This window comes from Otolemur garnettii, unplaced genomic scaffold, assembly GCF_000181295.1.
Source record: "Otolemur garnettii isolate 467f Iridium unplaced genomic scaffold, OtoGar3 scaffold00016, whole genome shotgun sequence".
Lineage (NCBI taxonomy): Eukaryota > Metazoa > Chordata > Mammalia > Primates > Galagidae > Otolemur > Otolemur garnettii.
Window position 1 is genome coordinate 18242800 of NW_003852411.1, and position 13245 is coordinate 18256044.

The 13245-nt window shown below is 44.2% G+C and overlaps 1 protein-coding gene across 1 annotated transcript in view; it reads right to left on the reverse strand.

The window, feature by feature from the left end:
- The window catches only part of TNN (tenascin N), a 54357-nt gene that overhangs the window by 36434 nt on the left and 4678 nt on the right, over nucleotides 1-13245 (reverse strand). The window contains exons 4-6 of the mRNA XM_012802588.1: nucleotides 11442-11627; nucleotides 10202-10291; nucleotides 1688-1951 (exon numbers count right to left, since the gene is read on the reverse strand). Of these exons, the coding sequence (XP_012658042.1) occupies nucleotides 1688-1951; nucleotides 10202-10291; nucleotides 11442-11627 (540 nt within the window). The remainder of the gene's footprint in view (nucleotides 1-1687; nucleotides 1952-10201; nucleotides 10292-11441; nucleotides 11628-13245) is intronic.

A 13245-nucleotide genomic window follows, 5' to 3' on the forward strand; every position in this document is an offset into this window, starting at 1 on the left:
AAAAAAAAATGCAGCTTTTACCACTCTCTTGTTCCCAAAAGGCCGAAATGATGACCTCAACAAATTTCAGAGTCTGTTACATGTCAATGATTGACATATCTAAAAGGTTGAATTAAGCAAGGGGTCTGAAATTCAAAGAATGAGTCTGTAACATTTAACAAGAAGTAGAGTTTTCAGACAAAGCCAACATATCAATATAAATGTTTCCCACAAGTTGCCTTGGGATAAAAAGACTTGGTCTTCACATTCAAATTTCTCCTTTACCCTGAATTTATATAATACAGTCCTCTGGTTCCTGACTTCTTGTACCTGAAAGCAATTATATTGAATAAATCTCTGCATCTGCTCTGATATGTTCTTTGGGAAGAAAAATATCCTAGAAGTAGGAGCTGCCAGTTCTTTTCATATAAAACATTTTGTCTGTGACCAAGGAACCAGGAGATTTTTTTAAGTGATGGTATCTGAGGTCTGGGTTAATAAAAATAATCCTACTTGTAAAATCTCTTTGAGTTTCCATGTGACTAAACTGGGTTAGAACCTGGGCTCTGCAGTTTTCTGATTGCTAACTTTGGACAAGCCAAGTAATATAGGTCTCCATCTCCTCATCTCTCTGAAGGAAGAAATATCAGTGCCTACCTCAAAGGTTACGGTGAACAGTAAATGAGATATTGCACAGTAAATGCTCAAAAATGGATTGTTATTACTAATGGCACTTAAGGTATGGGATGCTATTTTCTTTTTAAAATATAAACCCTTAGAGTCAAAAATCCAAGCAATTGGGAATGTGGCTGGCATGGCTATATTATCCTTTTTCAGTAGCCACTTCCTTGAAAGGCTGCATTTTCTGTGATGGTGCCTGAGAAACAGAGATGAAATAACTTGCCCAAAGCCACTCAGCTAATAAATATCAGAGCTGGATTTAAAACCTGAATAGTCAAGCTTCTGAATCCATATTCCTAACTACTTAACTGCTTCTCTGAGGGTCTCCGTATTCAATGACTGTCCAGAACAAAGCCCAAACCATAAGCGAATCCTTTCCCTCTAATTTCCTGCCAAGTGTTCTGGAAACTCAAGTGGGCTCCAGCATAAGACTGCTCTGAATTCAGGGATATACTAGAGGATTTAAGCAAGAAAAAACAGCCAGGCTATATCCCATTATAGTCCCCAGAGCGCTGCAGGGACGAGCTGAGTGCAACGACTGGGTGAAGTATGGACACCTCACGGTTTCTGAAAACTTAAAGGCAGAACCAGTACATTTGGTGAATGTTGACTCAGGATGCAAACCATTTCCACAGTCTGAAAGAGAGCTCTCGATTATATGCAAAGTGCTTGTACAGCCACTGCAAACTGAGATAAGCATTCAAATTCACTGTCAGCCCAATGTTTGGAGTTTCCACATCTAAAAAATGAAAATTAGAAAATGTTACTCTACTCCGAGGGAGTTTGCAGATGGAATTCCAACCCAAATAAAGGATGACCTTCTGTATCAAATTAAAGGCTGCTCTTTTTTTGTTTGAAGTTAAAAAGGAAAAAAATTCACAATTATGAAATTCAAAATTGCTTTTGTAACCTTCCCTGCCAGCCCTACAAACAAAAGAGCTGATACCAGGTGAGCAGTGACTTCCTGTTTCAAAAATCAACCTCCCTGCCGTGAGGAGGCCTGATTCTGCTCCTGTTCTTCTGTTACCTGTGAGGGCCTTGGTGTCAGCTTTCTTGCTCCCCTGGCTCCCCCTCTCAGCCCACACGTAGACTTTGTACGCGTCTCCTGGCCTCAGGCCGGTCAGGGTGGTGCTGCTCTGGTCCCTGTGAACGGCTGTCTCCTTGGTCTCCCCATCAGCAGAGGTGTAGCGCACCATGTACTTGTCTATGACAGCCTGAACCGGGTCCCAGGAGACAGTCGCTGTGTCTTCTGTCACTCGATCAGTGACCACATTGGTTGGACCATCAATTTCTTTATGAAAATGCATGAGAAAGAAACATCAGAGGAACCATTTGTCTGGACAAGATCATAGATGCTTAAAGATCTAATTCACCTGATTGACCTAGTCCAATGGTCAATAAAATCCAAGAAGCTCTATCATCTAGGACAGATGGGCAGCTGGTCTCTGTTTGAACCCTAAACTGAAAAACAGCTCCCTAACGAACAAAACAATCCGTTCTACTTTCCGACCCCCAAATCCATTAGAGAAGACTGCTTCAAGTATAGCCACTTGAAGAGTAGCCCCTTCAACTGTGTCTGCCCTTGGTACACATACAGAATGCATCTAATGCCTCTTCCAGGAAACCACCCAGCAAGGATGCAAGAAAAGCTATCATTCCCCTTCCTAATTCTCCTCAAATCAAACCACATCACCTCTCCTATCCATTCCTTCCAAATTATATTTTCTAGACCTGGCACTTACATCTAGTTACATTCCTTTCTCTTTTCAAATAAAAATCCCCAAAACTCAGTTCATTCATTCAACAATTCATCAAATGTCCATTATGCCAGGGAACATTATGACACTCAAGAGTCATCAGTGAGAAAACCAGAAATCTCTGCCCATATGGAGTTCATGTTCAAAAAGGATCAATGTAGAGCAGTATTTTAGCTATGTCCTGGACACCGTGCTGAACCCATGGCCTTTGAAAACTCCTAATTTTTTCCATACATGTCCCTGCTAACCCACAGGTTCTCAGCCTTTGTCAACCAAGTACTACCACCAGAGATCTTCTGAAGTAGACTTCAGAAGATCGTCCATAAGCTGTGGCATCTCTCTTTAAAAGTCAAATAAACAAAACTCCCCAGGTGATTTCTGATACACCTCAAAGGCTGGGAACCCCTCTGCTCAGCCACTGATTCTTGTTAGATTTTATCTTATGGATTCCATGTATAATTTGGTCTTTCATCCAACATGCTCATTTTTCTTCCCAGCCTCTTCTCACCTGAGAACTTAATAAGTAAGCCATCTGGGCACGTCCATTAAGGTTGCTGACAAGGATGGTGCACAGAGCAAAGCCTAGAAGTGCTATAAGAACCCAACCTACATGCAGATTGTATCCTTCTGGGCAATGGCACACAAAACATCTTACGTTTGGACACCCAAGCATTTTTCCTTACTTTCCACGCTGTTCTTGTTCTCTTGGCCAGGGGCTCTCTAGAGAGAAATTATAACTTCATATGCTGTCATGTTTTTAAAAATAGCCTGAGCAACAGAGTGAGAATCTGTCTCAAAAAACAGATAGGGTCTCTATGTTGCCAGGCTGGTCTCAAGCTATTCTCCTTCCTCAGGCTCCTAAGTGCTGGGATTACAGGAGTGAGCCACCCTCCCCAGCCAGCCTCATTTTTAAATATCAGCTACAAGGTACGCTTGCCGAGCACAAGGGCAGCATTTCATTTGCATGCAAGGAAATGAAATCTATTCCATTACAAGAGGCAGCGCATGTTTTATTTAGTAAATCAACTGCTATCTATTGAGTAGATACTAAATTCTGCATGTTTTTCATATATTACTTTATCGAATCTTATGGTAACAACACAAAGCATTTATCAGATTTCCCAAGTACCAGTTTGCAAAATGAATAATGCTTACCGTTTTTAGAGCACTAACTCTACAGCAGACTCAGAGAGGTTAGATAGTTTGCCCAAGATCACTCAGCTGACCAGTGGTAGTGGCTGACTCATTCCACAAACATGCAGTGAGTCCTGGCCTGCAGCTGGGGATTCAGCAGGGCTATCAGTTGAATACCAGGGCCACCATCTAAACTCAGTCCTATCTAACAAAGACTAGACATTTCCACTTGGTATCACTATAGCCTCGGCAGCACTATCAGCCTTTTCTTTTGAAATTAATAATAATAATAAATTATAAATAAAATGTGATCTGAAAGGTTGCTATAATCTGGTCTAGCAGCAGTAATAGATTAGCATTTGGAGAGACAACTAGAGAAAGAAAATGGTCTTTTCTATGACCATTCTATCCTCAATGGTCCTTGAGGATGTCAAGGACCTTTGTAGGCTCAAGCAGCCTCTGAGAGAATGTTCAGGAGAAAGAGTGCACAGCAACAGAGAGGGCTCCCCTCTTGGCCTGCTGCGTCTTTCAACGCAAGACATAATTCAGAACACACAAAAGGCTACAGAAATTAGTGGTGAACTGGGAACAGAGAAATCAGGATGCAAGAAGAAGAGAGTAAGAACACCCTGACATTTCTGCTCTTAAAGTCCCTGGGCCCCACTGTGTCCAAAGTGACCCCCATCCATGCAGATCCCAGAAGTGCCTCCCACTCCTTCTCACCATCCTAGCTCGTGCTTGCTGCTATAGCTTCTGCAAACCACAGCCCAGGTCCATGGCTGTGTGGGATCCATGCCGCCTGGGTGTGCTAAGAGATTTAGCACACCCACGTGGGTGGACGGAAGAAACTGCAATAGCCCAGAGCTCTCAGAGTACTCAAAGGATGGAGAAGAACCAGGGAAAGGCATCTGGAGTCTAAAAAATAAGAAGGTAAGGCTGGGTGTGGTGACTCACGCCTGTAATCCTAGCACTCTGGGAAGCCTAGGCAGCTGGATTGCTTGAACTCAGAAGTTCGAGACCAGCCTGAGCAAAAGTGAGATCTCATCTCTACTAAAAATAGAAAAACTAGCCAGGCATTATGGTGGGCACCTGTAGTCCCAGTGACTTGGGTGGTTGAGCCAAGAGGATCTCTTGAGCCCAAGAGTTTGAGGTTGCTGTGAGTTAGCATGCCATGGCTCTCCACACAGGGTAAAAAGTAAGACTGTCTTAAAAAAAAAGAGTAGGCAAGTAAAACAAAATCATATCATGTATCATGCCAGGGTTATAGAAGATCTGAAGTTTAAGCCCAAAGAGGTGATATGATTTCTATAAGTTCACAGAGCCTGTTAGAGGCCAGGCCAGCCTAGAAGTGTAGGCTCTCTGCCTTCTCTCTCCACAATTTATCTCAACTCCCTAACAACTTAAACAGGAAGGGGCTCTTCACTGAGCTGTCCCTTTCCTTGACAATCCCCAGGATGAGAATCAGATGCCAAGATAGATACAGAAAAGGGAGAAAAGCCTCAGAGATGGGACCTCCATGACAGGCCGCCACATAGCTGGAAGAGATCGGCTCTGCAAGACCTAAACCTCCCTCTTGGCCAATAAAGACCATGGGATCATTAGCAGTTTTTCCACACAGTGAAGCTTTACAGTAGCTTCGGTAACTGGCCAAGTCACAGATGAGTCACAGCTGTAGCCACAACTGCAAGAGAAGCTCTCCCTGGCTCAGCCCCCATGTCCTCCTCAGGATACAACTTCCCACCTGCTGAACACTAACTAGCAGCCCTGATGGGACCTTTCCCAGGGTCAGTCAAGGTTGGACAGATTTAAAGCCAGACATACAAGGCCTGATACATGGGACTTTGAGTACACGTATCAAAGCTTTGTACATGTATGGAAGCTTGAGGACATGTGTTAGTTAGAACAAAGATGGGCCCCCCTTTAAAGAGACCTACTTGCAAAACCTGAACACAGTATATAGAAGAAGTTCATTAGGAGCTCTGTTTGCATTAGGAAAGTTTATTCCACTTTATACGAAGATTCGCCACAAGGTCGGGTGAGGAATAGCTATTCTTGGTCTAGGCTATAACACGCAAGTACATGTCGACCCTCCAGCACATGGCCACAGGCACTAGGAATAGGTTTCTCCATTCACAGTGGCCACCTGTGACTTACCCAGCTGGTGTAGTGGAAAATGGTGCAACCAGGATATAAAATCTATGAGATAGAAGCTGAGGGGCAGAGAAAGGGGATCTGTGACCTATGTTACTAATTTGAAGGTTGGTTCTCAGACAAGGTGTCTTGAATGGACCTAGGCATTTATGACTTTGCTCTCACAGGCCTCCTCTACTGCCTTTCCACTGTGGCAACAAAGTGATTCAGAAGGCACCATTTGTAGAGAAAGCGTTCAGAGAGAACAAGCCTTCTTCTTGCTGTCCTCTAACTTTGCTTCTGGAAAGAATAGCAACTTCAGTCTCAAGTTCAAATGCCGCCAGATTAGCTATTCACTAGTTCACTCTGAGTCTCCTAAATGTAGGTTTCAATGTTCTTGTCTGAAAAATGAGAATAATAATGCTTGCAATACTATTATAGGGCTCAGAGATAATATTTATAAAAGGTCACAGTACACAGAAGCCCACTAGAATACAGTGGTTACCCAAAGGATAAAGATCATTATGGTTTTTCAGCCACCAGCTGTGTGAAGACAGGAGTTCTGAGTGTTGACAGGGAGCTCAGCTTAGAATGCGAAGTCTGGGAAGGAAGGTTTTAGGAGGCTACGCCATTTCAATGGAACCTTGTGTCCACATATCAGTAAAAAGTGAAAAAGATAATAAGAGAAGCAAAGCTGTTATTTCAGCAGAACATAATCTCAGGGGGAAAGTTCCCCAAAATTGCTGAAAAGTAAATGAAATATGCCACCTATTCCGCCATGCACAGGAGCTTGTGAAATTACAGTACAGCAAGCACACCTTGTTTTATACTGCCCATGGGGAGGCGTGAATCATAAAAGTTATTTAAAAAAACATAATAATTAAAAAATAAGCAAGAGAGAGAACTTTAAATTCATTTAGCCCAGCCCTTCATCTCATAGATACAAAAACTGAGGACAAAAGATTGGCGCCACCTCTCAGTCTGTGGCCTGCCTAATAGAGATATGAAGTGTGGCTGCGGGGGCCGGGAGGTGTCCAGGGACACACCCTGAAGACGCACGGGCCTGGCTTGTGCTTTGTCCTTGCTACTCTTGAAGCTGACCTTTCTGGAAGGTGCTCCAATGCACTCTGAGAGTGTTAACAGGGTGAAGAATCTCAGTCAGCCCTTCTCCTTCATGGTAGTGGTTCCACTGGGTGACTTGTTAAATGGAAAATACCTCAACTGTGTCATTTCCTCCCTGGACGCGCTTACACGGTTCTTAAGATTCGGTGTCTTTTTCCATCTTGTGGGATGCAAAACATTTGGAGAAAATAGAGATTTTTGTTTTAAAAATCCCTAAGTTAATTAACAGTCTAGTCAGGTTTGAAAGTATTTCCTGACATTAGAAATTACCAAGTCTTTTTTCTGTTGGTCAGACATATGACACAAATGTATTTGAAACCCCATAAAATATTCCATCCTGCTTTTAATTGGATATAATTGACAATAAAAACACTACGTGAGTGGTAACATTCTAGTTGGGATGATATACATAGTACTTGAAAGGTTAGCTAGCAAATCGAGACCATATGTGATTAAATGCTCTCAGGGACTCAGGCGATGATGGCTGACATTAAATGTGGTCATAGAAGGCTTTAGTGGAGAAGTTAAGTTTTAACTCAGCCTGGAAGGATGAATGGTATCATTGCTATGAACCCCAGCAGGACAGAGACCATGGCTTGTCATCTCCAGAGGTTTCTAAAGGGACCGTATCTTCTTTGCCTAACTGTACCTTGCAATAAATGTTTGTTGAATTAAATGAATTGGTAACTAAAGATAATAGCAGATGGTTTTCTAGGCTGGGTTTAACAACATAAACCCACAGTGCAGAGAAATAAGCCTGTTCTTGGGAAACTCCAAGAACAATCTGGCTACAGGAAATAGTGAGAATAACAACAGCCCGGGTTGGACAGGCCCCCTGAGGCCAACATAAAAGGATTATACCCTATTCTAGTAATGAGAAGTTACAGGCATTTTTTTTTTTTAATTAGACAGTAAACAGTATGAAAATTAACCAGAAATAATGAACAGGAAAGATAGAAGGTGTGGTATTATGATTTATAATAAGAAACATATTTGGTCTTGGTCACCCAGATTTCCAGCACACAGGTCCTTAAACTCTTGGAATCTTTGAAGTGTAAAGTGTCTTCTTTCTTATGCGAGTGAGGGAACTCCTGGCCAGGGGCCTCTAGAAAGTCACCGGATGAGAGAGTGGTGGCAAGGGGAACTGACTGCATAATTAGAGGGCTGGAACTTCCAGTCCCATCATCACCCCCTATCCTCTACTCCACCCCCCTAACTGAGGAGGGAAAAGGTGCTAAAGGTTGAGTTAATCACCAGTGGCCAATGACATGATCAACCAAGCCTGCGCAATGAGGCTGCCATGAAAGCCAGGAAAGCATAGGGTTTGGAGGGCTTCCTGCTCACTGAACATGCAGAGGTTCCCGGAGGGTGGTGTTCCCAGAGGAGGAGTGGGAGCTCTGTGCCCCTTCCCACGTACCTTCCATCTGGTGTTCATCTGGATCCTTTATAGTAAATGAATAAATGTAAGTAAAATGTTTCTCTCAGTCTGTAAGTCTTCTAGCAAATTAATGGAACCCAAAGTCCTAGGAACCCACAATTTATAGCCAGTTGGTCAGGACTACAGGTCGCAGCCTGGGAACTGGTATTGCATCTGAAGTGGGAGTAGTCTTATTGGACCAAGCTCTTATCCTGCAGGATCTGATGCTATCTCTAGGTGGATAGTGTCAGAATTGAATTGCATTACAGGACACCCAGTTGGTGTGCAATGGAGAATTGCTTGGTGTACAAGGCTAATCTACTTCCAAGGATGATGTGTTCTCTGTGGTGTTGACTGTGTACAAGAAGAAAAATGCTTACCTCCTGCAGGAAGGGAAAAGTGGGAAGCACTTTAGCTTTGTAGCTAAGCCCAAAAGCTTAGACTGGGACATCCTAGTTCAAACCCCAGCTCTGTCATTTCCTAATAGTCAATCTTGAGTTGAACTTCTCTAAGCATCAGTTTTTTACAAACAACCTAAAAATAATAATAGTGTCTAATTCACAGGACTGTTGTAAGAACTAAACGAGGTAAGTCACGAAAAGTGTTTAGTGAGTATGATGCCTGGCACATAGTAAGCTCTCAAGCCACAGCTAGAGAGAAAACCACCAGAAACAAGGAAGAACTTCTTTTCAACTTTCTGAGATAACAGCCCACTATTCAACAGGCAGCACGGTCTAGATAGTTTAGCTTATAAATTAAATTGTATCTTATCCTTTGTAGTTATTCAACTATATCTCTTTCATATTCCAGATATGCAAAATGTTAAGCAGATAAAATAGTGATTTCAATCCTTGCACCATCTCACCCCTTATTCTCCACTACCCCAACCAGCTACTTCCAGGACTGAATTGGAAAAAACGAAAAACCTTTACAAGGAAGACTCAAAATTCAAAGACTCCTTCTTTGCTGGCTCCAAGGATTAGCCTCCACCAGTGGCATTACATTGTAGATCACAGGTTCCCAACTTAGAGAAGGCTGGAACACAGTTATTGCAGGAGGTTCACAATTCAATATGGGCCCAAGTATTGTTTAAAAACTAAAATGGTGGCTCAGGCCTGTAATCCCAGCATTCTGGGAAATTGAGGCAGGTGGATCTCCTGAGCAGGAACAATACCCCGTCTCTACTAAAAATAGAAAAATTAGCCAGGCGGTGTGGCAGGAGCCTATCGTCCCAGCTACTGGGGACGTTGAGACAAGGAAATCTCTTGAGCTCAAGAGTTTGAGGTTGCTGTGTGCTGTGACACCATGGCATGCTACTTGGAGCACAGAGTGAGACTTTGTCTCAAAAATAAGAAAGAATGAAAGGAAGGGAGGAAAGGAGAGAGGGAACATAGGATGTCTTAGACATTATTATATGCCTACATTGTTCTCAAATTCTGTTCTGATTTCTACATGAGAAATTATCAAGTGTTAACTGATCTTTAATGTTTGGCCATTATATATTTTCTAATATACAGATGTTAAATATATTGCTGTTGCTACGTGGGGGTCTTTAATATCTTTTGACATTCGAGAACAGACTGAGTGTGGTCCTCAGGAAAAAAATGTAGGTGTGATAAGAAGAAAATGATAGATCACCTGTCTTTAGGTAACATGGAGCTGTGTGCCTACATCCACAGCAGTAAGTGTCTTAAAATAAGGCAGTGAGTGACTGAAGCTGTTAAAATAAGCAGCAAGGTGTCAGAAATCGCCTTTTCCTTTGATCCCAAGATCCTGGGGGAGATTCTCAATGGCACGAAAAGATTGGAAACAGGAAAGTTTGTTTCCACTGCACTGCCCTCTAAAATAGATGTCAGTACACAAAGGGATAGAATCCTTGACACGCAAATCCCAGAATTTTTATCCAGCGAGGAGTCAGCCAAGAAAAACATCAGACTGTGAATATGATTAACCAGTAATAGTACTTCTAGGTAGCTCTCACCTGTCCTGCCATTCAGGAGAATCGGCCTTCCCTCTAGTTCTCCTCGCACGGGGACAACTGTGATGTTATACTCTGTCCCGGGCTGCAGACCTGGAAACAAGCAGCCAGCTTGGATGTGAGCACAGGCACCAGGCACCCCCACCTCCCCCAGGATCTGCCCGGGGATCCCTCCTGTGAGGAGGAGAGGAGGGGTTATGCTTTCCCCTCCAAAGACAAACCCCTATGTAGGAGCAAATAAAGACCCACAGCAGGAGTGGAATATGAGGCCTCACTTAGGGGGCCTATCATCAGGGTTGGGGGGGACAGTGGATATGAAGACAGCAGTGCTCCTGTTCTTTGGGGGGCCACCAAGCACCTACGTCCCAGTTTTATTTACAGCCCCAAATGTTTTCCGGCCCCCAACAATCCTTTTCCCTCTAAAGATTCTTTCCATCTCATTGTAATAATTGCCCTGGATTTTTTTTTCTTTTCTGAAAGTTAATTCTCTGTAGAAGCACTCTGAATGATTGTTCCCCCTGGCACAAATATCCAGATGCTGGTGGTGGCACAATGCAAGCAAACAGCAGCATGTGTGAGGCACACACCCTCATTCCCCACCCCACAAACACTGAGCCCCAAGATGTTCTCTCAAGACAGAACTCAGAAAGTGGATGGACGATACAGCCCCACAGAAAAATTTACCCTGAAATTAATAAGAATCAGGGCCCCTCACTTTCCTGGGCCCTGAGCCTCATTAAGTATTATTTCTCTTTGCAGAGGCCCTGGAAATTGGATTAACTTCAAGCATTGTAAGAGTTGATCCATCCCTGTGCACTCATTCGTTCCCTTTGTGCTGCATGAATTCCAGCCCTCTGTGCCCCACCTGGGTCTCCTGATAGCACCATTCTGTGCATTGAGCTCAACACACCAATCTCAAAAGCACCCCTTCCCCCACACACACACCAGTTCCTCCAAAAGGAATGTCTGTACACCATTGAGACCATCCTGAGACACAGACAGGGTCTTCTGGAGGGTTGGCTGACTTGGAGAACATCTCAGACGTGTAATCTGCTAATAAGGGACCCTGATGCTGGAGCAGTCTACAAGTTTCCAGAGGGACCTTACATCTGGAAGTTTTAGGGCCAGGGGTGAAGTGTGATTCCTAAGGCCCCAGGACACTCTGTACACACATAAGCAGTGCAGAGCTTGTAGCTTCTGCACACACTGTCCCCAAGTCAGCATCCTCAGTGTTGGCTCTTACCAGTGATGTCGTATCGGCTCTTGGGGTCACTGCTCTTAGGCACAGTGACCTCTGCCACCTCCTGTCCTGTCATGGGGCCATACCGCAGCTTGTAGTAGTCCACCTCAGTTGGGGGGTTCTCCCACTCCACATCAAGGGAGTTCTCAGTCTCATCGGTCACCCAAGCAGTGCCAAGCACAGAGAGGTCTAGGGAGGGATTGAGGGAGGCAAGAGAAAGCAGTGAAGAGTGGAAGTCCTGAAGGTCCGTGACACCCCAGTGGCTACCAAGACAGCTCCCTTACTAGGCATACTGAGAGCTGGCTTTAGCCCAGAACACAAGCCATTACAGGTGTCTTAGCACTACCAAAGTAGCAACTAAGCTGCTGGTTTTCTGGTTTTCCATGGAGGGCAGACTGTCTTCTGGGAAAGCCTCCACTCTCCTAGCTCCTCCCCACATCAGATGCTGCATAGGCAGCCCTCCCTGTCCCAGCCGACTTTGGTCAAGCCCAAGCTATCTATGCTCTCAGGGCAGCCACCCCAGCCCCTCAGCCCAGGGCTCAGACTACTCTGGACTAAATGATCACCCTTTCGCTGCAGGGACCCTGCCCTCCGAGATGACCTCAGGATGAGACGTGCCAGTCCTCCCTGACATGTGAAAGAAAACGCACTGCAAATTTTCTAGATTATAACATTTCTAATACAACCAGATCCTTCTTCCATCTCCCAAATTACAGCCCCTGCCCTAAATTCTCCTCTAAGGATTAACCCTAGGCAAAACTATGAAGTAGGTGAATTTTAATTGGTCCCTCTCAGTGCTTTTTCTGCACCTTCCACCAAATTTTAGCATTTCCACCAAATACCTGGTATTCTCATGCTGCCAAGTCTATCTATCCAGTGAGGAAGGAGAGTTACTGTAGCCATTCATTCATTGTAAAGTACACACATTGTCAGCTAAATGTTTACCCTTCCACTCAAAAAAACTTCATGAAATTTTATAATGATTAATACAAAAGAACGGAGAACTGATATGGCTCTAAGGGGAGAACATTTTTTGGAGGGGGTGGGAGGGCTGAGGTCTTTTGGGAGCACTTTTAATTCCCACATCCACATCCCAGGCTATGCAGCCTGGCCTTGTGGGTTTGTAAGATGGAAGACAAGTTCCTTAATTCTCAGCCTTGTGCCCTTCCACCGTCACATCCCCATCTGCACCTCCCTGGAGGTGTTTCCACCCAGGCTGACAATCCCTTGTCAGTGATGTACGACAGGGAATTTGTGCATCAGGCAGTGGCCTTGAAGCCCCTTGGCCCTGAATGTCCTTGCCTTGCTCTGCAATAGATAAAGAGGCTTCTTAGGGCCTTTTCTCCAACGCATGTCCTCTCACCCACTGGCTTCCATCTGCTAGCCTCCAGGTTTTGTTTCTAGACTTCCTTCCAGGAAGGAATTCCCCAAGGGATGGATTAATAGGCAGGTGAGTAGTGGAAGTGACTCAAGGTTGTAGAAGAGGTCCTGCAAGGCTTCTGAGAATGGGAAGGATTTGCAAATGAGGACAGTCAAGATTAAAGATGGCGACAAGTGTCTCTCTCCCCAGAAGCAAACAAGGATGGGTTTAACTTGAGTCTCATTAGACAGAAAGACAAAACATCACACTTTCAGGGTTTTACAAGACCTGAGAGCAAGACACCTTAGAGCAGATGCCCCGTCCTTCTCTGGCAGGCTCTGGATGCTGTCCTGGCTAGACTGCTACTCTTTTACCAGCCATAGCTTTAGCTCCTCTTGTCTGCCCTCTTTCTAGACAAGATTCATTAAGATACACAGCCACAGGCTC